We start from the raw sequence: 27,916 nt of genomic DNA on the forward strand, positions 1-27,916 counted from the left end.
TTTATCTTAAAAGAGCATACTTTCTTCCATCAAAATGGCTTGTATATGCAAAGGGCAAATCACAAATGTACATTTAGTGGTACCATCAAGAAATTTTATCTTAAGAGCATACTTTCTTCCATCAAAGTGGCTTGTATATACAAAGGGCAAATCACAAATGTAAAGTGGTACCATCAAGAAAGTTGCATCATAGATGACAGGCTGCAAGATTGATCAGTCATGTAAAATTGAAAATGGTATATTATTGGTTTAAGCCGGTCAATTATGACACCATAGATTGATTTATCTCCTTATGATCTTTTATCGGTTAGGATCACAATGTGAAACTGACCAATCTAGTTTGATTTATCTTGTAATTTTTTACTGGTTAGAATTACAATGCAAGATTTACTAAGTAAATGACAATGATTTTCCTCGTAACCCAATAAAAGAAGGATATAGTATCACAAAATGTTAAATCAAGATGTTAGAGAAATCGTTTGAATCAAGTCAAGCTAAAGCTGCAATGCCATTTGCATGGATGCAATGGTTTTTTTTTTTTTTCTGTTAATCACACAACAAATGCAACACCACAATTCAGAACCTTTTGTATCAAGGTTGACAGTTTTCAAATGGATGATTTTACATAAATTTAATCATCTCTTAATATAGGCTTAAATATAGTTAAATATATCCCCCCCCCCCCCCCCCACCTCAAGAATTTTCTATCAAAATGCAGTTCAGAATCAAATAATTATGATCAATTGATTATGCATCCATGACAGATGCAACTTCTTCCATGACATTCATGCCACTATGAAGCTCCACCTGGCACAGTGTAGGGCTGATATCCACTGGATTTACCTCTCCAACTCCAAGAATTGCAGCTGTTCCTCCTAAGTCGTTTTCCCCGAACGTATGGATGAGTTCCAGTTTCATTTCCATGTGTGACACTCCATAATCTGTTACTTCTAAAGCGGTGGCATCATTTGTACCCAGTTCCGGTCCCGCTTCATCAGTTGTAACGTCTATACTACCAGTGCTATCGCTCTTGGGGAGGAGCTTCCTCTTTTTGCGGGATTTCTTCTTGAGCCGAGCAGCCCGACCCCTTTTTGGCTTGAGAGCTGCCGCGGTCTCCTGGTGACTGATTCCCAGATCTGCCACCTTCTTCTTCAACGGAAGAACGGTGTAAGAGGAGTAGTCAGTCGGCCTGTTGTTGGACTTGGAAGGATCAGACTCGATGGCCAATAACGCGGTTCTTGCAGCTTTGAGCTCCGCTTCCTTCTTTGTTCTCGCGGATGCCCCAATGTACTTAACTCCCCCAATTTCAACAGTACAAGCATACATAGCAGGCTTGCCTGTTGCTTCCTCCTTTCGGCATTCATACAATGGAATCGCGAAATTCATCTTTTGTGCATATTCTTGTAATAGGTTTTTGCACAAGCCTGTGTCGTGCTGAAAGTACATCAAAATATATAAGGTCAAGCACTCAGATTTTACAATCTGAACCATCCATATGTTTGAATAAAGAGAGAAATACTATTTGGAAGTCTGAAACAGGCTAGACTAGTTATTTAACAATCAACAAAACAAGACACAGAAGGACTCTTCTCTTACGGGAAGTTCTCACATAGTAGCTCTTCGTGAACTAGGGAGAGAAGAAATGACCAAGCCATCAGCTAACAGTGTCGATTTTAGTCTAGTTTTACTAACAGATAGTATATCAATCACTACTATTACGGGGGTGTTTGGCAAATAGCTATTAGCTGATAGCCGTTAGCGGGTTTGATAGCTGATAGCATTAGTTGGCTGTAGAAAGATGTTTGGTAAATTAGTTGTTAGCTGATAGCTGATTACATGCAAAATGACCTTCAAGGGTATAATTTATTTTCTCAAAAAACTGATCGAAAAAACTGCTTTGAATAGCTTTTTGAATTTTATACATGAAACAAAATATCTCATACTCAATTGAGAATCTTATTACCATTTGAAAGCTTCATAACCAACACAAAATGCATACAAATTTATACCAAAAGGACCCAGAGTACTGAGTGGCTAATCGACATAATATATAGTACAACGGGAAACGGACTAAAGGAGTGTGTCAAGAATGGAGAAGAGAAACAAACCAATGAAAGATAGAGAGCACTTACCACTGGTTGCGAAATGCATTCTTTCCTTTCCCCAGACCGAGAAAGTTCGACGAGAGCAACTTCAGCAGCTGACTGCTCTGCTGCCTTGCGATTAAAAAATCCGGGTAGGGAATCATATCTGGTGTCGCTCACGATCACCGTCGACCTAAAAGTGGGTTCATGGGAAGGTCCTTCCTTTATAGTCTCATAAACAGGTGTAGGAAGTCCAACTTTCTGAGCATACTCTTGCAAGCGACTTTTGAACACATAACAGTTTGATACACCTATTACATATCAGAAGATCAGTAACAAGACACTAAGCTAAGATAATAACCATACAACAGTAAACACATACCAAACACTAGTGAATTTTATTTTTAGCTCAACAAATATGGTTGCAAACAGCTCATGGAAACAAAGGTCCAACACAAAAACACAACGCAAATATGAAAATACAAATGTCAGATTCATGTGCCAGAGATCATTAACTATATCACTATGTATGTATATATATAGGGGAGGGTGGTGAGAACACCTTCCTTGTAAAAAGTGTGGACATATCTTGACCCTTCATCTTGACAAATTTATTTTACCATAATTAACTCAACGCAAAATTGTATTTCAATAAATATACAATTAATTCAATAACAGTTATGTTTTAAAAACTTTAAATCTATACAAAAAATAAGGACCACAAGATCTTGATAAATGGAGGGTGTGGATATATCTTCTAGTTTGAAACCCTCTCTCTATATATATAGTGCATTCCCAGTTCCAAACAAAAAGCTGAAACCATTTTCCCAAGAGGAAAGTGATGGTTCTCTGTCCACCCAGATCTGATGCAAAGGCACAGCAGCACCAAGTCTCTAATTATAATTAGAATGGGTTGGTGTAAAATATTTGGTGATCATATATCTTAAAACAATGTTAAAATTATCATTGAAGGAGAACACACATATCTCCAATAGTTCAATAGAAAGTGCAGCCTTACAATCACTAACAAAGCCAAAAATAAAATAAAATTGGTGAATCAAGATTATTTGGCAAATTAATTAAAGTTCATATGTTTGGTAGCTTCCCCCAATTCAAGAATTGGGAGATCATAATTGATTCAGAAATTCTAAAATTTAGACAAGAAGAGAGAAATTATCAGATATCCACTAGATTCCGTTTTATTCTTACTCTTTTATTTCCATTATCACTCACAACCCTATTACTTACTAGCGTCGACCTAAAGCAGTAAAGCACCATTCTTTTTTAAGCTAACTTTTTGAAGATCAACAAACAATCAAACGAAAAGAAAGAATCAAATTTTTTTCTTTCTCCTTTTCACCATCCAAAAAAAATACTAATTTTTCCAAAAATATACTAAAATGCAGCCCAAATTTACTTTTCAAACAAATAGAAATTCAATTTTTAATTTTGTTTTTATAGTATTTTTATTTTTGCAGAATCAGAAGCATAACTAGGTACAACTGCAGAAGTATAAATGCATGTTTAATTGAGTTCAGCTAAAACTAATTTGACAATCTATAGTGATGCGTGGGGAGGGGCAGATGGAAGGGAGAAGTACCTTGGAAGCTCTCGCTAGCAGACATTTCAGGTCGGCGTTTCGGAATGAGAATCCGGCAAGGCAAGAGCTAAGCCGAGAGAAAACCGGACCACCTTTTTATCTTGAAGTGTCTGAGACCTGAGGGACATTTGGTTCGAGAAACTAAAGGGAATTTAGGGGATTTCAGTGGAGGTGTCTTTCACGTAAAAAAATAAAAAATTACAATTTATGTCCCTCTATAATATGTTAATTATCAATATCACCTATAAATATTAATGGTATTTTCAAAACAGTACATATATAGTCTCTTATAGTATAAATATTACCTTTAAATTTTTAACATAGTACATATATTGTCCATCCTGTAAAGTACGGGATGAGCAATATATATACCATTTTGAAAATTAAAATGCAACATTTACACTACTAATAATTTAATGGTGACATTGATAATTAACATATTATGAAAGGATATAAATTATAATTTTCACAATAAAAATATATTTAAAAAATTCATATCACAGCTTTCAACGCTTGAGATGACAATTTTACCCACACCGTATGAGGTCCTTGGATCTTTGCCTAACTGGGTATTAAAATATTCGCACTATTTAGATAATATAAGTGCAGGGATGGAAATAAAAATTATACATACGTGGTGCGTATAAGTATATATAGATTACGGGTTATATGCGAAATTTTCTTTAGATAAAAAATAAGGTTCAATCTCATCTATTGATCTAGACATCCATTCCAGATCAAGGGTGTAAAATGAAGACAATTAAAAAAAAAAAAAAAATTGATGTGGTATTATGAAAAATTTGCGTAAGTTAGTTCAATTGTTCTTTTATCTTTGAGTGCACAATTTTTCTTCATCAAGTGCACATTTTCTTCAAGTGCATATTTCTCATTCTTCAAGTGGATATGTTTTAATGTTTTAACAGGTTGGTTCTACAACCCATTGCTAAGTACCGTGAAATAAGGGAAGGAAACGGATTCAATAATCCCGTGAAGATTAATAAACATTTTGTACTTTCAGTGCACAATTTTGTGTCTTCGAGTGCACATTGTTGTGTATTTCAGTGCACATGTTGTGCCTTCTAGTGCATATTGTAACAAGCTCAATAGATCCGTTGCTAAATCTCGTGAAAGATGGAAGGAAACAGGTTCAATAATTCCGTGAAGATTAATACACATTTTCCTTCGTCAAGTGCATATTTTTGTGCATTCAAGCAAAATTTTTTGTGCTTTCAAGTTCACAGTTTTTGTTAATTCGAATTTTAACTTAAAAAAAAAAAAAAAAAAAAAAAAAAAAAAAAAAAAAAAAAAAAACATTAGAACTATATGAATTTAATGGTTGAGATTTGTACTCATTTTTCACTTGAGGAGTCCTTCGCACCTGATCCTAGACACACATATAAAATAAATACATGTAATTAAAAATGCATAATGAATTGAAGTTTTTTGTACTAGTGCATCGGGAAATCAAATGCATTAACATCTCATTGTCTTAGTTTGAGAAAATTGTAGTTTATGCCACTCACAAATATGTTAATTATCAATGTTACTTCTAAATTATTAGTGGTGTAAATATTGTCCATCAATTTTCAAAATGTGACATATATTGTCCATCTCGGAAGAATGAGAAACATTGTTGTATGCAGAAGTAGAACAAACAAAGAAAGAAAATGTGGTATTTGAACAGGAAAGACGGCGAATAACTGCATTTACACCATTAATAATTCAGGGGAGGGGTAATATATGTCACATTTTGAAAATTGAGGGACAACATTTACATCATTAATAATTCAGGGGTGACGTTGATAACTTGACATATTTGTGAGGTACATAAATCATCCGAAACAGCCAAAACTATCATGCCAAACAAATGAGAGACTTTTATATTTTTGTTCAATTTAGTTTTTTTGTACGGTGTACTACTTTTTACTGTTGCAAAAATCGGTCTAGGCGCCCGCCTAGGCTCTAGGTGCCCCTAGACCGTGGCGGTTTTCCCCCTAGGCGTCCGTCTAGCGCCTAACTCGGCCGATTTGGCCGCCTAGCGTCTAACTTAGCCGAGTTAATTTGTCCATTTCGGTCAAGTTAACCCGATCAGCTCGGCCTAGCTAATTATTTATCATTATATATATATATATATATATATATATATATATATATATATATATATATATATGTATGTGTATACACATACATACATATAATCATATATACACCCGTAGATTAGTTTGATATTTTGAATCTTTGGATGATTGAAATATTTGAGTATTTAATACAGAGTATTTGAGTATTTTTAATTTTTAATATTATTTTGATGTTATGACTTATGAATTATCATTATTTCATTTATTTGGATGTGTTATTTGATTGAATGTTGAAAACAACCTCATTAAAATTGTCAAACTGCAAGTCTACCACTGTTTTTTTTGTGCCCGCCTAGCGCTGCCTAGGCCGCTTAGGCGCTAGACGCTGCTCGGGTGCCCGACTAGCGCCTAGCGCCTACTGCAATATTGCTTTTTATACATAAAAAATAATAATAATAACACTTTTACGATTGTGAAATATGGTAGACTCCTTGTGAACACAAGATTGAACTATGATAATCGTAGTGTGAGAGTTCCACCTAATATGGTGGACTCCTTGTAGGCACCAAACAATGGTCTTCCCACCTAATGGATCGTTGAATTACCATGATTTAGCCATTTACTATCTTGTTGCTTCGGAGTATGAAGATCCTATGAAAAAAGAAAGTTCTCATTTTGTGGACAATAAAAGTTAAGATGGTCGCGAGAGTTCGAGCCTTAGTGAAGGCGTTATTGGCTCTTTGTGCTTCAGTAGGTGTTAGTAGCATTAAAAAAAAAAAACAAAAAGTTAAGATAGTCATCAAAAGTTAGGAACTTTCAATATATTGAAATACAAAATATAGAATTGTGTAATTTACATACTCATACATCAGCTTCGCCAGAAACACTCTATGGTTTGGGACTCCGTCCCCCGCTATTGCTTTACTCATTCATTAATATATAGGTATGCCTTATTTTTTTTTTTTTTTAAAAGGTAACTATGATAATTAAAATTATTAGTTTTAAAATAATGGAGATGCTATATTCATCATGTTATATTCATTGCACTGGTGATACACTTTGAAAACTTAGAACTTGATTTGCGATATCCATCCGTTACAGACAACCCAACTGGGATTGTTTGTCTCTATTTCATAATCGTAAAGTGTAATTATTATTATTATAATTTTTATTTTTATTTTTATTTTTATTTTTATTTTTATGTATGAAAAAAGAATTAAATTGAACAAAAGTATAAAAAGTTCCTCACTTGTTTGGCATGATAGTTTTGGTTGTTCCCTAATCCGGGTTATAGGTGGGCCCCACTGTATATAATCCGGGTTAGGCGGTTGGCTCATTGTAATGGAGTGGGAATAGGAAAATTGCCGAATTGGGGATTGCGCCATTTTAAGTAGTAAAATTACCGTGATATCCCCCGTGCATGGTGATTGGTGAAACCCTAGCCCCACCCTCGTCCGGTGCATTCCATCAGTTGCTGCAGATTTCAGATTTCATCGTCTCTTCTTTTTACCTTTTTCCCGACTCCATTATTGAAATTCTCCCCTCAGCGGAATAAATTCATTCGCGTTCTTAACTCAAGAAGAAGAAAGGTATCTCTTGTTATCCGTCTTTATGTTTTGATTTGATTTATCCGTTTTTTTTTTTTTTTTTTTTTTTTTTTTTTTTTTTTGGCTAATTCAGAAAGTTGATAGTTTAATTTCATTAAGCATAAACCCTAATTTCAGCAATTTGATTGTTTCGACTTTGCACCCACTTAACTTCGTCGAATCATAAGACCGCCAACGTATGCAGGAATCATAAGCTTTCAATTTTTTGCTGTTTTTTTAGGTATATCTGCATAATGGAGGAATCAGAAAAGAGGAGAGAAAGGCTGAAGGCAATGCGACTGGAAGCGGCGCAGGCAGGAACTCAGGATGAAGCTGAGATTTCTATGGACCTAGCCAACCCACTAATTGAATCTCAGACGGCTCAGCCTAGCATAGCTGAGCCGTATTCAAGACCGAGATTCGACTTCTATACTGACCCCATGGCAGCCTACTCTGCAGACAAGAGGAAGAGCAAGCACAGCCCTCCGGTCTCACAACCATTTTCCACACCTCCAAGTAATTGTGTTTTCTTCTTGAGTCGTCTATTTTATCTGTTTTTGCAGTTAATTGTTCATAGCCTTCAGGCGTGTGATATGCTATCTTTGATTTTTTTGGCACTGTCTTTCAAACACCCTGAAATAAGGCTTTTTCACATTAATTACTGAATTTGGGTTTCTTTAGAAGAAAAACATGACTCTTTTTTATAATTTATGTTATGACATGTAACAGAGGGTGATGCTAACATTGTAGAATGTTTCTGTTGACTTGTTGAGCATTATCACAGAATATCTCCAATGATCAAATGTGTGGATTATATTTTGCATATGCTGATATGCAACAAGTTTACTGCTAGAAGTTGTCTGGTATTAGGAAAACTAGAGTGTATAAATTTCAAGGTATCAACTTGTTCTTCTTGTAGCTTGGTAGCCCGGTGGTCCCGGAAGGAAGGGTATAGGTTCTAATTAAATTTTATGATGATGAATTGATGATACAACAAATAAATTTCCCTGTGAATGTTTGGGATTTAAACTTACTCTGTGGCTGGATTCGAGTATTGGACTTGTGATTAATGTTGTCATGGAGTATTAGAACCTATTTTCTATGTTTTCTTGATAACCTTTAGAAAAAATTTACACTATGAGCATTGCTGATATTTTGGTTTTGCAGGACCGGGGCACTCAGACTCTCCAGCTTATCATGCTCAGGGAAGCTACTTTCTAGATCAAAGGCCACAACAAGCACATGGAGTACATAATACCTTTAGCCCACTGCAAAGTAGTTTGCCTGGCACACTACCAGAAAATCCTCCTAATGTTTGGGGTAGTCCTGGTGGCATACATACCAGCAACTTTCCACCTAATTACCCAAGATTCAGTAACTTTGCAAACCATAGTCATGGACGAGGCCCTGGTTTTGATCACGCGCGAGGAAGTCCTGGTTTTGTTCATGGGCGAGGTAGTCCTGGTTTTGTTCATGGGCGAGGTAGCCCTGGTTTTGTTCATGGGCGAGGTAGCCCTGGTTTTGATCATGGGCGGGGTAGTCCTGGTTTTTATCATGGGCAAGGTAGCCCTGGTTTTGATCAAAGGCGAGGTAGAGGATATGTATTCAGTAATAGCCCCCGGCCATATTCAGGACGTGCAAACAGCCCATACCAAGATTCAGGTAGAGGCAGGGGTAGATGGCAAGGTAATAATGTTAGTTTTAGCTCTATGCAGAGTGGCAGGAGAGGATCAGGTAATCGGGAAGGCTCCTCAGCAGAGGCAAGACCAGATCTATATTATAACACGTCAATGGTAGAAGATCCATGGGAACAATTGCAGCCTACCATTTGGAAGAAAGTAAATACTCCCTCAAAGTACATAGATACCCCTGGCTCACATAAATCACGGCTTCCAAATTCCATCAGTATGAAAAAGGCGAGGCTTGCAGAAGTTCAAGTGAAGTTAAGCTCTCAGCAAAGCCTTGCCGAATATCTTGCTGCCTCGTTTAATGAAGCAGCCAACGAGGGTGAAAATGACAAGTCTAGTGCATGATTTTGACTCTGAAAACTCAAATAGAGCCATGTAGTGACTACTGCTTCTGTTTGACACCTAGTGTTTATAAGAATCTTGTAATTTTTCTAAATATTTGTCATTTCATATTTAGTCAAAGGAATCACAACAAAAAAAATGAGTGTTTGTTTTGAAAGTTATTTGAGATTCCTTACTCCAAGAAGTCAAAGCTTAATCAAACACTTAAGTTAAAGGTTTTCAAGGAAGTCTTTGGCAATCCTTGTTTGCTTCAAAGTAATTGCCTAAGATTTGATTAGTTTCTAAATGCATTAATTTCTTAAGGAATAAAATCAACTTTTCCTTGTAACAGCTAGAGAGTGGCCGGTTCAATGCCAGAAACTGGTGCAGAGCCCATGATGTGAAACCACTTTCTGTTCACCACACACCTTATCCATGAAGGTATGCATTAGCTGCCCAGCCAAGCCTGAAGGGTCATCAATGAAGGTTTCTATAAAGATACTCACCACCCTCCTCTCTTGTGTTGTGGCCTTCAGACTGAACCAAGTGAGGAACTTCACTCTGAACTCCGTTTTTATGTGGCCTTCGTGCTCCAATCTTCTGATCACTCCCACCGAGTACTCATACTTGTTCTCTTTCGCTTGCCTCTTGCAGCCCACAAGTGGCACTTCCTTAGCCCCACCAGATTTGCAAGGCGTGGCAGGACCATTTGAAATGGGACTCATGGCTGGAACACGCTTCACTTGAGATCTTCCATGACTCTTGCTTTCATTGTCGTTCAGGGAGCCCAGCTTTGATGGGTTTTCAGTTCCCGCTACTTTGTTGTCACTAGAATTCATAGACTCTGCACGTAGATAGGCGACATCCACAACAGGATTTCCTCTCTCTCCAAGTTCTTCGTAAGGCATTGGGTTGCAATCTGTAGATAGGGCAGGCATTAAAAAATAAGCTTCCCTAACCCCCAGTAGTCATACTAATCTTGCTAAATAAAGAAACATCACATATACACTCATAGTAACACAGAAGAGTATTTCTACTTAAAGCCATGAACCTATACTGAGTTGGTATTAACCACTTAAGCATGGTCATAAACTCGTTTTTTCTTTCTTAATTGCATATTTAGAAGAGGAAAGTTAATGTGGTTTCCTGTTTCCCTCCCTCGTATTTTTTTGACATCAAGTTGAAAACGGACACTTACTCGGTGGCTCCTGCTTTCTAGCATGAAAGCACTGGTCGAGAAACAAGGAATCAAAAGCTTCAACTGCAGAGGCACACAACTTCTGCACTGCAGTACCGCAAGAAAGCCTGTTGACAATGCTGCGATCCATCTTCTCTGATGCCAGGTCAACAGGCCCCACTTCGTTCTCAAGTGCATGAACTGCAGATTCAACAACTTGTAGCAGTCCCTTGTATCGCTCAGTGTACTGCAGAATCTTGTGGCTAAGGGAGATTCTTAGACACAACACATCAACTCTCCTCGCATCCTTTGCTACCACCAGCTGTTTCCTCAAAGTCCTAAAGATACACAGCACGTTTTAAAATGTAAGCCAAGATTACTTGTTGCTGCTAATACATTATGAACATTATTCTTGTGCTAAGAAATGCAGAGTCGCATCCTATTAATCAACAAATAACTCGAGTGCTATTTCTTTATCAGGGAGAACTGAAAAAAAAAATACCATAAAAAACAAATAATTAAAAGCCACTATAGTAGTATATAGTTGTCTGATGTAAACGTATTAAATGAAGTCGCCTAATTATCAATACAATCTCAACCAGGCATTAAATGAAGTAGTAGTATATTTCAAGATTTTATTTTAACTGCTCTACATAAATCGATTGAGGACCTAATGATGACATATCATTGTACAATACTGAGCTTGATATTGTATGTGCAGGTAAATACAGAAACTTTGCAAATTAAAAGAAGAGTTTAATACCTCATCAAGTCGTTAATTTTTCCACAAGAAACACAGTAGAAATGTCCATCCAATTTTACACAAGGACCATTCAGCAATATACCGGATCTTTCGTGTGAAAGAGAACATTTGAGATGGCATGACAACCCACACGACCCAGGTTCATCGGGATAATCAGAATAGCAGATCAACCATAAACTAGGATCTTTGTTATCATCGTACTGATGACAAATGCAGCAGGAACATCTTCTACAGAAAGCGTCTCCAGTATTAAGTATAGCTCTACATGCTAAATTCTGACATAGGACCTCAGATATGTCTTCCATATCCTCATCACACTGATTAGGTAGGCATAGGTTTTCTTTTATACACTGTCGTTTCAATCCACCCCCGCTCTGGATGGGGGAGGAATCAAGTTGTGTATTGGTACTTCTCGTGGACTTACGAGAAACCAGCTTTAAAAGATGCTCAATCATTCTTAATTTTGTGAAGCCAGAGTACTTCCTCTCTTTACCCATTTCAGCACATATTAGTTCAAGCAGATCTCTCCTGGTCAATGAACTTAGGACCTTTGGGGCATCTTCCGACCATTGAACAATTTCGTAAACTAATTGCCTTCGCTCTTCTAAACTCAACTGGCTATATTTAGAAGGACTAATTACAAAACCTGAGGATAAAAAGAATCTCATTTGTAATGAAGTCAAGTATGAGTACCATATTGAAGAAAAAAAAAAGGGGAAAAAAAGGGAAGCAAAAGAGATTTTGTATGACCATCCTAACCTCACTGCCATTGCATTTTCCTGTTATTATAAATTTATAATAAATAAATCATAACAATTCAGATGGGCATCACATACGCAAGTATCTACTAATTAAGGAATAAATTGTAACCAGAAAAGCCAAGTGAATTAACATTGACTTTTCAGATCTATTCTTCTTAGTAGGGATTTTCCATCCCAAAACTTGATTCCTAAAAAGACTATTAAAGCATATATATCTTATTCATGAGTTAATTAGTTTCCACATATTATGGAAATTATTCTCTAGTGGATCAGCGTAAGAAAGGTAATTTCTGTATTACCTATTAAATTACTCCAACTTTTTTTTGGAGAAGTCTTATGAAATCAATCCTACCTTAAGAGAAAGCATACAAAATCACCAAGCCCACTTAGTCTTACAGAGATGAATATAAGTTAACTTAGAGCTATTAGAGAATTAAAACAAAACAAAGAAGGAATAGATTAGTAGTAATTTATCCAAATTTAACCCAACTCGAAGTAGAGGTAGAAAAAACAAGGTTTGCTAAATATGTGCTTTACAATAACTAGCATAATCATATCCAATTCTCACCTTTAAGAACCATTACAATTGTACATTCACAAATGAAGTTGTAAACTTTAGGCCAACTTTTTGGTTTAGAAGGGTCCGAGGAGAACAAAAAACACTGAATACATGTTTGTTTTGTTCTGTTTCACATGGTTAATGGTCAAGATTCTCCATTGGAATGACAGAGAAGTGGTGTACAGCATATCTATCGGAGGTAGCTTCAATAGGCATACATGTAATCTGATTATCCCCAACTACACCATTCAATCATCCGACATCTTTAATATCATGGCTAGTTTATTAAATGACTAATTTCTTCAAAAGCATCCTCTAAATTGCATCAATATTCTACTAAATAAAAACCAGTACGTACTTTACTATCTGGAGTATACACCATCTAACTCCATCACCCCTATTAACTTGTAACCATTACAAGCAATCTACATGGTTCTATTTCACCACCCAGTTCATTATATTCATTTTCGGGTGCTTTACATCTTCTAACTCTCACCCAGATTAATTATAATCATGATATGTAACCTACGTGATTCTAATGGTCTATCTAAGGCAAAGTTCTTGATTAACCCGTTGTTGCAGGCATAGCCAAACAAAGTGTGTTTGTCTTGTTTGTCTACTTCAACATTGAAGTATTCCAAAACCAAACTTTAAAGAGGATTAAGTCAATATTTCAAGTCATTTACCTACAAGAAACAAAAATAAAACGAAAAAAGGATTCAAATGTTATTTGTTAAGAAGGAAAGCCAACTGAGGCGCATCTTCTCCCTCCCCTCCATGCCTCACCTTATTAATAATACAGACAAGGAATGATTTATAGAAGTCAAAATAATATGCACATTAAGAGGTAAATCCTGAAGCCAACAACTAATCATAAATCTTAGGATTCTTGTACAGACAGAAATCCTAATATATGATCCAGTTGCCAGTGACATAAGCACAAACCACTAATATCCTTTTCCCCTTTTTAAACCACCACATGGCATGAAAACCAAACCATCATTGCCAAACCCTTAGCTATAAACATATATAAAGCTTTTGGAACAATTGTCAGTGTCAAGATGAGTCCAAGATCGAATAATTTATTGATACAACAGTACTATATAGCAAATGCAACCTTTTATTTGTTCCTGATAATTATTACCAACCAAAGCACTACCCATCAAACAGAAAAGTCAAAGGACATTGACAATATTGAAAGAATATTATTTCAGCAGTGACTTTTGAGTATTAAGCCCCACAAAAAACACAATAGGAAAGCACAGCCCTTGTACTTTTGAAGGATTTTTTCTAAGATTAAATATAAGAAAAATACTTCCATGCCAAAGCCTTCAACCCCAGTATCATGATTCATGAACAGTTTATACACACAAAACTGAGCTGCAGATGGGCAATATTTCCATTAAATAAATAAAAAAAATCATAAAATAATGCTCTAAGCCTCTAATGTTCTACGAGCAAAGCCACATTGTCAACAACAAACCATTAGATGATAATTCAAAACAAAATCCCAGTAAAAAGCAGAAGAAAAAGGTCCCAAAAGCTACCACAAACAAAGAGGCTTGAGATTTTCTTATAAAACTAATTAGAAAAAAGCGGTACCTGATAATGCAGACTCCATGGCAGAAGCTTTGCTACCCTCGGGTTTTCTCATGGTCTCTGAAGCAAAGAAAAAGAAGGGCGTATCGAGTAATGCGAAAGGGCAAGAATGCAATGGGGATAAAACAGATAAATCTTACGAGATCAAGAGGAGAGATAAAGAGGCATCGAAGGAGAGAGAAGCGAATGAAAAAGCAATAGTATCCCTTCTATTACTATGGGACTCCTTTGATGTAGCCATGAATGTCAGGCTTTGGGAATCAGAAGCGAATGATATAAAAGGCTAAACAAAGGTCTACTGACTGCCCCCGTCCTTCTATCCCAATTTCGACTATCAAATTGACAAAACATTAGCATTAATATTTAAATATTTAAAATTTTAAAGAAGTATCGTACATTATTATTATATTATAATATTATAATATATAAAATGTTCAACCCAACATGGTAGCTCAAATGTCAAATGAGATTTTTGTGTAGGAAAATTTCGAGTGAACCTGGACCGTTAAACGGACAGAGAATGTAAATGAATTATATCATGGTGAAATATGTCGGGTCGGCGGGATGCGATCGGCAAACAAAGATATCAAGCCGTCGGGATGGGATTGGTCGAGTTGGCGAAGTGCGATCAACTAGGGTGGTTGTAACCAACAGCTCTGCCCAGGGCGATACCCATACTGGGTGAATGGTTTCCCAAACACAACTTACATAAATGGATAATAGTAGTGCATTTGTCTTTTTTAAACATCTCATGTCCTATCAAAAACATTATTCTTGTAATATTATAGCAATTTGATATAGGACTCATCTTATTTTGTCTCATTACTACACAACCTTTGTAACCTACGAACAACCTTTGCAAGTATTATTTTTATCATTTACGAGAATTCTTCATGTCTTTACGTTATTTATTCTCTTATTTAATTGAGTTAGTTAACAGTTCAACTCAAAATTAATTTTAATTTATTCATTACCGATTCCTTAGATGAAAAAACCACGTACTATTTGGTATCCACAAAAAATCACCATACAAAATAGTAAAAATGCATATTGTAACTACCAAGATCAATCGTATATACAACTTTCCTACTCTATAACATATATCACGCCATGGGAATATAGTATACACTATTTTTATAGTACGTACAAATCAAGAAACATTTTACATTATAAATATAAATAAAAACATAATAGTAAAAATAAAATTATTTATGTGTCGGTCCAAATGGTAGGTAACCAATTGATTATTGTATATTAGGTATGTATTTGACTTCCACACGAACTATTGAGAAAGGTGATGATTTGGCGTTGGTATTCCAATTTATTTGGTAATGTTTCATTTTAGGGGTGGTAATGGGTTATGAACTTATGGGTGACATACCTTTATACATTTTTCATCAACGCCCAATTTTCAATGGTTCAAAATTCACCATTTACTATCTTGTTAAAAATATGTATAAAATAATAATATTTTAATGTTTTTATACACAATAAAATGTACTAGTTATCTCTTCCCAAAAAAAAGAAGTATTAGTTATATTAAAATATAAAATAATAAAAATATTTAAATATATTAACTAAATTGTAAATTTTTTAAAACAAACGTATTAGTTTAAAATTAAAATTAGTAAAAAGTTAATTTTGTAGAATTAACTACATACTACTTATATATATATATATATATATATATATATATATATATATATATATATATATATATATATAGGATCGCATTTTGGTGCGAATGTCCGCCCAATTGTGAAATGCGAACTAATCAGCGCGCGCCACGTATCAGCATTCATTGATCAGGTGCACTTACTTTCACTTACAAGTGCACATATTTTCGCCTGCAAGTGCATGTAATTTTTGTCAGCACTCATTGATCGGCTGCACCTACTTTCACCTACAAGTGCACATACTTTCATTTGCAAGTGCATGTAATTTGTCTTGTTAACATTCACTGATCTGAGTTCGTTCTGTTTGGCATCGTTTTTGTTATTGCGGGGAGTTCAGCGGGTAGTAGTACCCGTGAAACCACTCGCAAACATTCATGCACCTAGGTGCAACTACTTATAACTATAGGTGCACTTAGTATTGATGCTCAGTGTAAATTTTACTTGTACCTATAATACATTTTACTTGCACTTCGATGTTCAATTATTTACAAAAATGTCACCGTATTTTTTTTTGTAAAAAATCAATGTTTCTCATCCATTAGATCTGAAAATGTAGACGGATATCAGCCATTCGCATATCCACACATGAGCGCTCTATTCACACCAAAGTGCATATATATATATATATATATATATATATATATATATAATAACATGGTGAGTCATGTATGGTTTTATGCGGGTTTAGTTTTTTTAATGCATACTCTGACGCACCACACGCTATTGCCCACAAAAAAAGAAAAAAAAAAAGAAAAAAATAATAAAAAAAAATCAATGCATGGTGGATATGGGTACATAATCGCATAGCGAATTGAAATTGTCAATCTCTATTTAAAAAAAAAAAAAATAGAATAATGTTCAAATGGACCACTGAACGTAACCTGAAAATGCAATTAGGTCACTGAACGAAAAAAAAAGTGTAATTAGGCCATTGAGCACTCAGCTGCCATGTAAGCAGATAACCTGCTAAAATTGAGGGTAACCTGCTATCAGGTGAAATTGCACATTTTTAGAGTGTTCAGTGGCCTAATTGCACTTTTTTTCGTTTAGTGACCTAATTGCATTTTCAGGTTACGTTCAGTGGCCAATTTGAACCTTATTCCAAAAAAAAAAAAAAAAATAGCCAGACAAATAACGTTATTTATGTCTTCGTCCAATGAGAGGAAAATAACCCGTGCATTGTTTGCATTGGCCATTTGTATTGTTCACTAGACAAATACGATCTTCATTATTAGAATATTCATATATAACTTGTTACGATTTTTTTGTTTATATTATTTAGAATGACACATTAGCACCAAATCACTTGTCACCTTTCACAAAAGTAAAGGTGGTAGTTAAGTTGACTTTAATTTACCAATTCTCAACCAGAAAATTCAAACTCACCATTTTTATCGTGCATTTTTTTTTTTTTTTTTTTGGTTATTCAACATGTTATCCTTGAATTTATGATGTTTATTATTATTATTATTTTTAGTACTACTGACTCAGTTATAATGTAGTATATATTTATAACTATTTTGTAACTATTTTTTCAAAGTACAAGCACAAAAAGCCAATATCATCCCTACAGAGAATTAAACCTATGACCTTCTATTGAAGAGAGCCGCTTCCTGAGAGTAGACCACAAAGCCATTTGACAAATATTGATTTAATACGCTTTGGATACCTTTAAACTCGAAAGCAGAAGAATAATGAGGCAATGCAAGACAAGACAGAATATAGTAAATAATACTCCTACTAACCCTAATCCTGACCTCAACATCGGTAACGTATACATGTCAATTTATATATGTGCTCGTACTATCACTCTTCTGCACCAAAACCAACTTTCTGTACCAAACATTACTTCTTCTTCTTCTTCTTCTTTCTTTTATTTGTATTTTTTTTAGTCATCTCAGAGGATTGCATTTGAAAGTCCCCACGGCTTGTACTATAAAGTTTTGACGGAGGAACTAGGAAGTGAATGTGGCCATGTGGGATTTGACATTATATTTTTAGTACTTTTTGCTAGCTAGTTCCTCCGTCAAAATTCATAGCACAAGCGGTGTAGTTTTTCAAGTGCAATCCTCTCATGACTAAAAAAACAAATACAAATAAAAGAAATATCATGGGTGAAAGTCTGAACAGAAACACCAAGCTTGAGTCTACAATTGGTCTGGCATGGGCGGAAGTCTGTTTAAAAGTCTATTTCTTATGTAAGTCATAATTTTTATTTTTATTTTTAAATATACCTAATACTCGTTGTGCCTCAAAAAACAAAACAAATAAACAGTGACAATAGTGACCATAAAAGGAGACTTATAAATTTACCTTAACAACAATTAAGAATCGTCTCGCAGTCACAAGGGAGAAAGTGAGAGCAAAGATACAGATTTACAAAAATAGTATTTAAAATTAAAGATTTTGGGGGTTAGGATTTTGTAATTGATATATATATATATATATATATATATATATATATATATATATATATATGCCAGACCTGTAAACCTATATGTTAGTTTTTAAATATATAAGCATAGGTCTTATTCAGTTAAATAGGCTTCAGCCTAACCTCTTTACTAAATAGGCTAGGCCAAGGTATGCCCAAAGTAGGCCATGTTGTAAGCCCCTTGGGCCTTGATAGGGACCTAGCCTATTTTTATCCATATTATTAGCCCCATGAAGAAAGTATATACTTTTGCGGAAAATTATTGTGTTGACCATGGTCCATATAACGGAGCGTTATGCTGTGCAACCGTGTGCACCATGCATGGTGCACACGATTGCAAAAACGACATCATTTTAACGTCCGACTAAAAAAAAACAGAATTTCATAACTACATATCCATAACTTCATAACTATACATCCAGAATTGCATAACTACACATCCATAACTTCATAACTATAAATCCAGAATTGCATAACTACACATCCATAACTTCATAACTATACATCCAGAATTGCATAACTACACATCTATAACTTCATAACTATACATTCAGAATTGCATAACTACACATCCATAACTTCATAACTATACATTCAGAATTGCATAAATACACATCCATAACTTCATAGCTATAAATCCAGAATTGCATAACTACACATCCATAACTTTATAACTATACATTCAGAATGTGAAATTATAACTTCATAACTATACATTCAGAATTGAATGCATAATTACACATCCATAACTTCATAACTATAAATCCAGAATTGCATAACTACACATCAATAATTTCATAACTATAAATTCAGAATGTGAAATTATAAAATTATGAACATATGTTTACGTAACTACCACAGTCGAAAATGAATTTTTTTTATTTATTTAAGTAAAACGACGCCGTTTTTACATCCGTGTGCACACAGATGCACAACATAATTTGCCCCATATAACTGTGTGGACTATGAATACAATATATATTTTTAATATATTAAAAATACATTATTTGTGTACTAAATATATATTATTTGATAATATATAAAAATTATGTACACTCAAATAATGTATTTTATGTATACAAATAATGTACTTTTAGTATATTAAAAATTAATTTTTATTTATGGTTCATATTTAAATATGTAGATCATGGTCCACAAAATAATGATTGATACTCTGCATACAAGAAATATAATTTAAATTCAAATCCTCAATGTTTATGAGGAATCAAATATTAATTTGCTGTTGAAAATAAATTTTAAGTACATTTTTTTTTTATATACAAATGTCTTCGACTTATTTATTTATTTTGAATCATGATGGTTAAATAGCTTTAATTGGGCTGCTCGCAGTGAAACGTTTATTTCATTTCAGATATGGCAAATTATTATGTTAATGTTACGTGGACCATAACAAAAAAGTACATTTTTAATATATTAAATGTACATTATTTTTGTACTGAATGTACATCATATAATATAATGTACACTCAGAATAAAAATAATGTACATCCCCTGAATACAATGTATATTATTTCTGTACTAAATATATATTATTTTTGTACTGAATGTACATTATTTTACAGTGATAAAATATGATCTATACAATTTGGATGGTCCACACAATAATGATTGTTGAGATATCGATGGCTATAAAGTGGAATATTATATGGGCCTTGGGAGTGCTTTTTGAATATTCAGAAAGCCCAATTTGGTTTTCATTGGAATTATAGATTTTGGGACTACTCTAAACTACATGGGTAAATTATGTTGTGCATCTGTGTGCACCATAACAATATCGTTTTACTTAAATAAAAAAAATTGATTGCCGTTAGTTACGTAAATATATGTTCATAATTTTATAATTTCACATTCTGGATTTATAGTTATGAAATTATAGATATGTAGTTATGCAATTATGGATTTATAGTTATGAAGTTATTGATGTGTAATTATGCATGCAATTTTGAATGTGTAGTTATGAAGTTATAATTTCACATTCTGAATGTATAGTTATGAAATTGTGGATGTGTAGTTATGCAATTCTGAATGTATAGTTATGAAGTTATGGATGTGTAGTTATGCATGCAATTCTGAATGTATAGTTATGAAATTATGGATGTATAGTTATGCAATTCTGAATGTATAGTTTTGAAGTTATGATGTGTAGACGTGTAGTTATGCAATTCTGAATGTATAGTTATGAAGTTAAGGATGTGAAGTTATGCAATTCTGGATTGATAGTTATGAAGTTATGGATGTGTAGTTATGCAATTCTGGATGTATAGTTATGAAGTTATGGATGCGTAGTTATGCAATTATGTATTTATAGTTATGAAGTTATGGATGTGTAGTTATGCAATTTTGATTTTTTTTTTTATAAGTCGGACGTTAAAATGACGTCGTTTTTGCAACCGTGTGCACCATGCATGGTGCACACGATTGCACAGCATAACGCTCCAAAGTATATGCCCATTGATCCCTTTAAAATAATATATCAACATTAATGATTCTATTTTACTTTTTTTTTTAATGATGAGGAAAATTCACAATAATTAAATGATAGTGTTGATTATCTCACTCTTGTGTAGTAGTTTAAAAATCACACAATAATGATCAATAAAATGTTGGTAATAATTATTCTTTTCCCAACTTGAAGGGACATCAGCAAGAAATGACGCTCGTGATTTGTACTTAGAGCATCCACATTTGTGGATTTTTTGGAGTTATTTCAATTAATTCTCCCCACCCAAGATAATAGCTAATGTGGAGAAGAGTTATTTGAGAAATAATTCTCTTACAACTCTGCAAGTGAAGGGGAGAATTCACAAATGGTGGGACCCACTATAAAAAGTGAATTAATGCACCACTGGTGACAGCCACGCGTGGGACATCGTTTATATATATATATTCATAATTTTTGAAATATATATTCATAATTAAGAATAGTTTTGAAACTGTGTCCATTTTAAAAGGTGAAGATGGTTACATAGCATAATTTTCCATGAAATTCATGATTCAATTTATTTTAGTGTGTACGATTTATTTCTTGGGCTTAGCTCAGCCACGTTCTACTCATTAATTGTTCCATCAATTTGTTTGTTTTCAGTTGTGTAATTAATACTCGGATTTTTAGTTTGTGAGCATATAGCCATTAACGTGCAATCCAACTATCAGCTTAGATTTTTAGTTGAGATGGAGCACATGTTTCAATTTAGTTATATAAGTTATGAAGAGTTGATGCGACGGACACTATTTCGTTCATCCAATCTTGTTACATTTTTTTATTTTTTTATTTTTATTTTTTTTACATTTGTGTTTATGTATATTATGTTAGGAGTTTATGTGTAATATATATATATATATATATATATATATTATGTATTATGTATTATGTTAGATTATGTGTATTATGCTAGGAGTTTATGTGTATTCTACTATACAATTCTGTACACATGAAACATGGATTTTTTTTTTTTGTTTAGAAGTTAACGACATAAATGGAAAACGACGTCGTTTTGGGCCAGGGCGCAAAATGCATTGTGCACCCTGGTGCACGATATAATTTGTCTTAATACTCACCCTGTCCTATTTTATGTGTCTGGTTCGGTTAACGAGGTTTGACTGAAGTTATTTAATTTATTTTTTCATAATATTAAGTTTAGTATTAGTATACAAAATTTATATATTTAGAAACTACATTAAAAGTACTATTAAACACAAAAAAAAAAAAAAAATTAAAATAATAAAAAAAATACTAAAAAATAAACAAAGAAGAAAAAATTTATTTGACCAATAAATAGTAAGTAGGACATATAAAATGAGATAGATGGAGAAATAATGGTGCCATGTAATCCATACAATTTGGTACTGGAGAAATGTTGTATACATGGTTTTTTTTTTTTTTTATGGGGGGGGGGGGGGTGTGAGGGGTTGGGGGCGGGGTTTGGGGAATTATTATTATTATTTTGTTTGTGAATTGTGGGTCACGTCAAGATTTTTATTGTTTGATTATGCCAAATGAAGTTATACCCTTTATTTATGTCCATTTTTTCCGTTAAGTTTTTTTATACATTATGCTATAAAGGTTGTACTTTATAATATTTTGGACAAACATACCCCTACCGTTATAACTTCCGTTATCTTTTCCACTATTGTTACCATGCACATGCATCCACCATATATTTTCTTATCTTATTCAATAATAATAATAATATTTATACATTATAATTTGGAGTTATTTCCTACAATATAAATATCAAATGTATAAAAATGTTTACACTATTATTATTATTATTATTATTTATAATAATTTTAATATTAAAAATCTTAATATAAAATACTAATATTAGGCACATAATTTTTGCGCATCGCGCATCAGAAAATACTAGTTTAATTAATAAATGTAATAGGTCTAGACTAAATAAATGAAAGAAACAAAACTGAAATGTCTGAAATGTTTGCTTAAATAATAAGCTTGTTTAAATAATAAGCAAACAAATGTTGGACCAACTCGTCAAGTTGACAGTGCTCAAATGGAGAGATAAAATTGAGATAAGAATCAAAAGTTATTTTTATAAGTAAAACAAAATTATATTGTAGAAGACATTTTATAGAGTAATCTTAAATCTTCAGAGCAACTGTTCTATTAAAAAAATATGCTTATAATTTATTGAGGGGATTAGTCACTATATTCGACGTTGAAATACCAAAAAAAAAAACATTTTGTGCCAAAAGTTGTTATTTTTGTTGAATTAATTGCTAAACGTGAAAAATGACTTCCTGATTGGTAAACATGGGCTAATGAAGTAATGAGTGAATCAATTAATCTTCCGGAAGACGTAACATTTAATATTTTTGGTGAGCGGAATGAACGGACTTCAATTCGTGTGTTTTGTAGTGGGAGCACTCCAACTGGCATATCCACGAGGCGGAGGTTGAATTGTCGTGGAAAGAGCTAGATTAGTGCACTATACGCACACCAAAAATAAATTATTTTAATGAGTCTCGAACATTCCACCTGCTTCACATTAATCCGCTAGCTGCAACTTCTCTGTGAGTATCCAACTATCTATAGCCTAAAAAAACGGAGACAGTTACGATCATGGAGTCACCGGACGTCGAGAATATCGTGTACGATCACCGCCTATCGTCGGTGGTTCCGGCGACCATTACCGGGGAGGGCAGGGTTCTGAATCTGACAAACGCTGATTTGGCGATGAAGCTGCACTACCTAAGAGGCGTTTACTTGTTCAGAAGCGAAGCAGTGGACGGCCTGAACACCGGTGACCTGAAGTCTCCCATGTTCCGGATGCTGGAGGATTTCTATCCGGCCGCCGGCAGGATCCGGACGTCGCCGGAGGATGGGCGGCCGTTCGTGAAGTGCAATGACAGCGGCGTTAGGATTGTCGAGGCTAAGTGCAGCAAAACCATTGATGAATGGTTGGATATGAGTGATCAATCGGAATATGATCATCTTCTCCATCACGATCAAGTTCTCGGCCCTGACCTGGGGTTTTCACCTCTTGTTTTTATACAGGTATGCATACTATACGAGTATACGTTCTCTGTCTCTATATTTTCTTCTCCTTTTCAAAGTCGTCTCTAATTCTATATCTAGGTTTCAAATCGTTTTTAAGTAAATCTTAAATGAAGCTATTATATGAAAAAAAATTAACCATGGATCATTGATGTGAGAAATCAAATTATGAGTGTATCACAAATTATAAAAATACACACTCTAATCTTATACATTATGATACGTAAAAGTGCAACTCATAAATATATAAATATTAAAAATATATTATACAAAATTATAAAGTACGCTCATTCTTGTACTTTTACATATTATAAGAACACAAAAATATACTCTCTAATATATAGTGACAACAGCAACAATAGAGATTTAATGTTCTATCTCAAAATTTATTGCTTCCTTAGTTTATTTCATATGAATGCTGGATCACATGTATAACGGTAGAAGTGGTGTCTGGCTGACATGCTTTTGATGAAATAATTGTACGTAATGACGGTGATGCGTCATAAACCTATGTACATTATCAACGCGTTCCGTGATCTAACATGATTAGACATTCAATGCTTCTCATCTATATTTTTTCCAGCAATTACTTTTCTTAGCTACCCCAAGTCCCAACTCCCAACAGCCCAACCATCCATGAAAAAAAAAAGCACATAACAAAATTGAAATGGGGAAGCTGTTCTCAAACTCTTTTGGACACATTTTTCACAAAAAAAAATAAAAATAAAATAATATTTGCTCAAAATATTTTTGAGGTGTTTATCAGTTAATACACAATTTGGGCCTTGTTTCATATGTAAAATAAAGTATATTAATAATGTAATTTAAAAATATTTTTGTTCTGAAAGCGGTGATTAAGTGATTGGAACATAATTCTCTTAATAAAAAGTATGAATTTGATATTGGCTAGTAACCCCATTTTGATCTGTCTAATTCGTAAATTATTAGTATTATTTTTTAAAGTGCAATTTAACTTTTGGATAAAAGAAAATGATATGAAATTTTGTCGTTATATTGAAAATGGTGGATCAAATGGAATGAGTGTATGGTCTGTTTTTACTATATATATATATTCAGAGCTCACTTTTGAGTTGGAGTTCTGAATTTTCATGTTAATAGAAAAATATAATGCTGAAATAATGTTATTGATTTTATTCTTGAAATATGATCATTATACTTTTATAATTTTATGTTAAATGTTAAATTTTTGCTAATAATTTACTAAGTATATTTATGTTTCCTGCAAGTTGTATGGTCCAACCTTCCAACTACTTTTTGGAGCGATAATAGGTCGTTTTGGACAACTGCTTTTTTGGGTAGCGTACGTAAGACCTCGTATTCGGTCATATTAATTGCTAATTTAATTTTGAATGAGGCAGATGAAGAATAAAGTTCATTATATTGTTCACCATTCTGAAATTTTTAAAATATAATTTTGGCATTCCATATGTACGTATATTCTTCCTCCTTTTTCTTATATTTATACGCTAGTTAAAAATACTACACAATGTGTAGTAAAAAATGTCTAATGAAACAAATAAGGGTCTAAAATTATAGGATCTTATAACAATTACTCCGTATAAAAAAGTATAAAGGATAATAGGAATAAATTAATAAATCATGTTTTAATAATAAAATTATAAAATGAAAAATACTTTATAAGTGTATAAGATAGTAACTACATTGTATAGGTTATTGTATTTAATTTTATGATGTTATTTGATGGCCTGAACAACTTTACACAAAAGGAAAAAGAAGGGTAAAATTAGAAAACAACTATGAGTGTACAAGAAAGAAAGTATAATGTACAAGTTAACAATATATTTAACTATTTTTATTCTCAAGGCTTTTGGTCAGTAAAAAAATGGTTAAAAATCTTGTGTATGTTTAGGACTTTAGGTTTTCAACCGTTTTGACAAATATGAAAAAATCATATTGATATTATTAAGTACCATGAGTTGTTGGAAATAGTAATCACCTTGTACAGTTGTACTATTTGCTTATAATTGTTTTTTTTTTTTAAAAAAAAATTAATTTTTGTTTGTTTATTACGTACTATAGATTACTTGGTTCAAATGTGGAGGACTCTCGATAGGGATAAGCTGGGCTCATGTTCTTGGAGATGCATTCTCACTTTCAGACTTCCTCAACAAGTACGGCCCAGCCATGGCAGGCCGTCGTGATCTCCCACCTAAGCATCCTCATATGCCAACTGCCGACAACCACAACTCCCCAAAACCTCGTACTCAGAAGCTGTTCCCATTCTCCCTAGGAAGCGTTGGCCCTGTCGGAGACCATTGGAAACTCACCAACACCTGCAAAATGGCAACACAATCTTACCACATCACAGACAAGCAACTAAACGCGCTAATCTTCAAGGTTTCAGGGCTAAAACAGTCGGCCAAAGTTAAGCCATTTGAGGCAATCTCTGCGCTGTTTTGGAAATCTTTGGCTAAAGTGAAGGAGGGATCAGGGTTGGAGACTGTGACAATTGTCAAGAACGGCTTTCATAGTAGAGGAAATGGGCTGCTTCCCTGCAGAAATGGGCAGGTGATAAGTGCTGTTAAGGCGGAGATGAGGGTATCTGAGGCTGATGTTTTGGAGCTGGCTAATCTGATTGGTGAGAAGGCAGTGGATGAAACGGGGATTATTGATGAGACCATGGAAGAAGAAAATGGGAAGTCTGCAGATTTCTTTGTGTATGGAGCAAACCTGACATTTGTGAACTTGGAAGAGGTGAAGATTTATGGGTTTGATATGAAGGGGCAAAAACCCATTTTTGCAAACTATACCATTGGTGGGGTTGGTGATGAAGGAGCTGTTTTGGTGCTGCCTGGGCCTGAGAATTTGAAGGGTAAAGAAGGTGGAAGAATTGTGAATGTGATCCTGCCTGAACACCTTCTTGGGAAGCTGAAAAATGAGATCAGTAAAGAATTGGGCACTTCACCAAATTAAACTAGTCTTCAACAAATGAAGTACTGTGTTTAATTTTCATTATTTCTGTTGTAAAATTTCAACCCAATAGTCCTTTGTGTGTACTTATATACATGTAAGCTTGAGGAGTTTGCTCAAATGTCAAATCATTGCTCTAAAACCATTTCACATAATTTGCTCAACTCGAATGGTTTTTAGAGCAATGAGTGGAAAAATTTGTGGGAGAGTAATGCACTTTCCAACACTATAAGTTGTACAATAATACTATAATGTGCAATTTAGTTAATTTTAAAGTGTAGTGTCAGTAGGATTTACTTTTTAGAGTTTAAGGTTTGGTTTAATGTTTCAGTTTTTAGTTTGGTTTATGCGTTTTTTTTTTTGTGAAGGCGTTTTGTAAAAGGGAAAGTTTAAACTTTTTTGAAAATTTAAAAGTTGGAAAAATTATTTTTACGTTTGGTTTATTCCTAGCAGGAAAGTTCGGAACAACTGGGAATCAAATTTCATAATATCATGAAAAGTAAATCCCACCTAGACTGGTGTGATTTTTTTACCGAGTAACACCAAACATGTTAATTAATGTTCTTTGTAAAGTTATTCACATCAAATACATTATTTGAAAACATTTTTCAAAAAATTTAATTGATAAGAAAGTATCAAACGACCAGCTATACAGGTTTAGTATTTAAAATTTAGGTTTACAATATAATTTTTTGATTTAGATTTTAGCATTTAGTCATAAATGACTATATTGTCAAAATTTATATTTTAAAGTTTGAGAAATTTACTAAAATGTCATTATATTTTATTTCCAAATTGCATCATGTCCATTAGATTTTTATTTTTTTAAAATTTTTGAGATGGAATACTATTATTGAATCTTAATTTGTAAATGCCAAATACATCTTAGAATCTTTAAGTCAACTGTCCCACCAAAAAGATGTGCCTACAATCTAACAAGGAGATTAATCACTGTGTCCGACGGTGAAAATATGTATAAAAAAAAAATCAAATACATTTGTCAATTAATGCGCACATTCATATGCATTTTGCAAATGCCTTTGAGGTATTTTCAATTTATCCAACAATTAAAATAAATAATAAGTGAAGTGGCACCAAGTTA

General features: G+C 33.7%; 4 protein-coding genes and 1 long non-coding RNA gene across 7 annotated transcripts; 3 read left to right on the plus strand and 2 right to left on the minus strand.

The window, feature by feature from the left end:
• Window positions 1-478: 478 nt before the first annotated feature.
• LOC109169983 (double-stranded RNA-binding protein 1-like) lies at window positions 479-3,828 on the minus strand. Its single transcript, XM_019318894.1, has 3 exons — window positions 3,685-3,828; window positions 2,133-2,395; window positions 479-1,434 (listed from the first exon to the last, which is right to left on the minus strand). Exons 1-3 carry the CDS (start codon window positions 3,707-3,709, stop codon window positions 748-750), a joined length of 975 nt encoding a protein of 324 aa, XP_019174439.1. The 5' UTR covers window positions 3,710-3,828; the 3' UTR covers window positions 479-747.
• LOC109169992 lies at window positions 1,441-27,138 on the plus strand. The gene is made up of 3 exons (XR_002052327.1): window positions 1,441-1,790; window positions 16,435-16,444; window positions 27,127-27,138. It is a non-coding gene; the product is annotated as an uncharacterized LOC109169992 (long non-coding RNA).
• LOC109169981 (translation initiation factor IF-2) lies at window positions 7,125-9,539 on the plus strand. Of its 3 annotated transcripts, none has more exons than XM_019318889.1 (4): window positions 7,125-7,351; window positions 7,590-7,864; window positions 8,516-8,879; window positions 8,934-9,490. In XM_019318889.1, the coding sequence occupies exons 2-4, from the start codon at window positions 7,603-7,605 to the stop codon at window positions 9,379-9,381; spliced, it is 1,074 nt and encodes a 357-aa protein (XP_019174434.1). In that variant the 5' UTR covers window positions 7,125-7,351; window positions 7,590-7,602; the 3' UTR covers window positions 9,382-9,490. The 3 variants fall into 3 exon arrangements, with proteins under 3 accessions (XP_019174434.1, XP_019174435.1, XP_019174433.1); XM_019318890.1 differs by having other exon boundaries at window positions 7,126-7,351; window positions 8,516-8,752; window positions 8,831-9,490; XM_019318888.1 differs by having other exon boundaries at window positions 7,126-7,351; window positions 8,516-9,539.
• On the minus strand, window positions 9,564-14,511 carry LOC109169979 (VIN3-like protein 2). Its single transcript, XM_019318885.1, has 4 exons — window positions 14,220-14,511; window positions 11,298-11,943; window positions 10,556-10,872; window positions 9,564-10,276 (listed from the first exon to the last, which is right to left on the minus strand). The coding sequence occupies exons 1-4, from the start codon at window positions 14,269-14,271 to the stop codon at window positions 9,726-9,728; spliced, it is 1,566 nt and encodes a 521-aa protein (XP_019174430.1). The 5' UTR covers window positions 14,272-14,511; the 3' UTR covers window positions 9,564-9,725.
• Window positions 23,240-27,094, plus strand: LOC109169980 (protein ECERIFERUM 1). Its single transcript, XM_019318886.1, has 2 exons — window positions 23,240-23,862; window positions 25,924-27,094. The coding sequence occupies exons 1-2, from the start codon at window positions 23,428-23,430 to the stop codon at window positions 26,815-26,817; spliced, it is 1,329 nt and encodes a 442-aa protein (XP_019174431.1). The 5' UTR covers window positions 23,240-23,427; the 3' UTR covers window positions 26,818-27,094.
• Window positions 27,139-27,916: the final 778 nt, after the last annotated feature.

Source organism: Ipomoea nil, unplaced genomic scaffold (genome assembly GCF_001879475.1).
Source record: "Ipomoea nil cultivar Tokyo-kokei standard unplaced genomic scaffold, Asagao_1.1 scaffold3321, whole genome shotgun sequence".
Taxonomy (NCBI): Eukaryota; Viridiplantae; Streptophyta; class Magnoliopsida; order Solanales; family Convolvulaceae; genus Ipomoea; species Ipomoea nil.

Coding starts and splice junctions, on each gene's coding strand:
- LOC109169983 (XM_019318894.1), bottom strand. CDS start 3,709: ATGTCTGCTAGCGAGAGCTTCCAAG. Junction 2,396..3,684: donor TGCTAGCGAGAGCTTCCAAG/GTACTTCTCCCT, acceptor GATATGTAATAG/GTGTATCAAACTGTTATGTG. Junction 1,435..2,132: donor AATGCATTTCGCAACCAGTG/GTAAGTGCTCTC, acceptor ATGTACTTTCAG/CACGACACAGGCTTGTGCAA.
- LOC109169979 (XM_019318885.1), bottom strand. CDS start 14,271: ATGAGAAAACCCGAGGGTAGCAAAGCTTCTGCCATGGAGTCTGCATTA. Junction 11,944..14,219: donor CATGGAGTCTGCATTATCAG/GTACCGCTTTTT, acceptor TTTTATCCTCAG/GTTTTGTAATTAGTCCTTCT. Junction 10,277..10,555: donor TAGAAAGCAGGAGCCACCGA/GTAAGTGTCCGT, acceptor CCCTATCTACAG/ATTGCAACCCAATGCCTTAC.
- LOC109169981 (XM_019318888.1), top strand. CDS start 7,603: ATGGAGGAATCAGAAAAGAGGAGAGAAAGGCTGAAGGCAATGCGACTG. Junction 7,865..8,515: donor ACCATTTTCCACACCTCCAA/GTAATTGTGTTT, acceptor TTGGTTTTGCAG/GACCGGGGCACTCAGACTCT.
- LOC109169980 (XM_019318886.1), top strand. CDS start 23,428: ATGGAGTCACCGGACGTCGAGAATATCGTGTACGATCACCGCCTATCG. Junction 23,863..25,923: donor CACCTCTTGTTTTTATACAG/GTATGCATACTA, acceptor TACGTACTATAG/ATTACTTGGTTCAAATGTGG.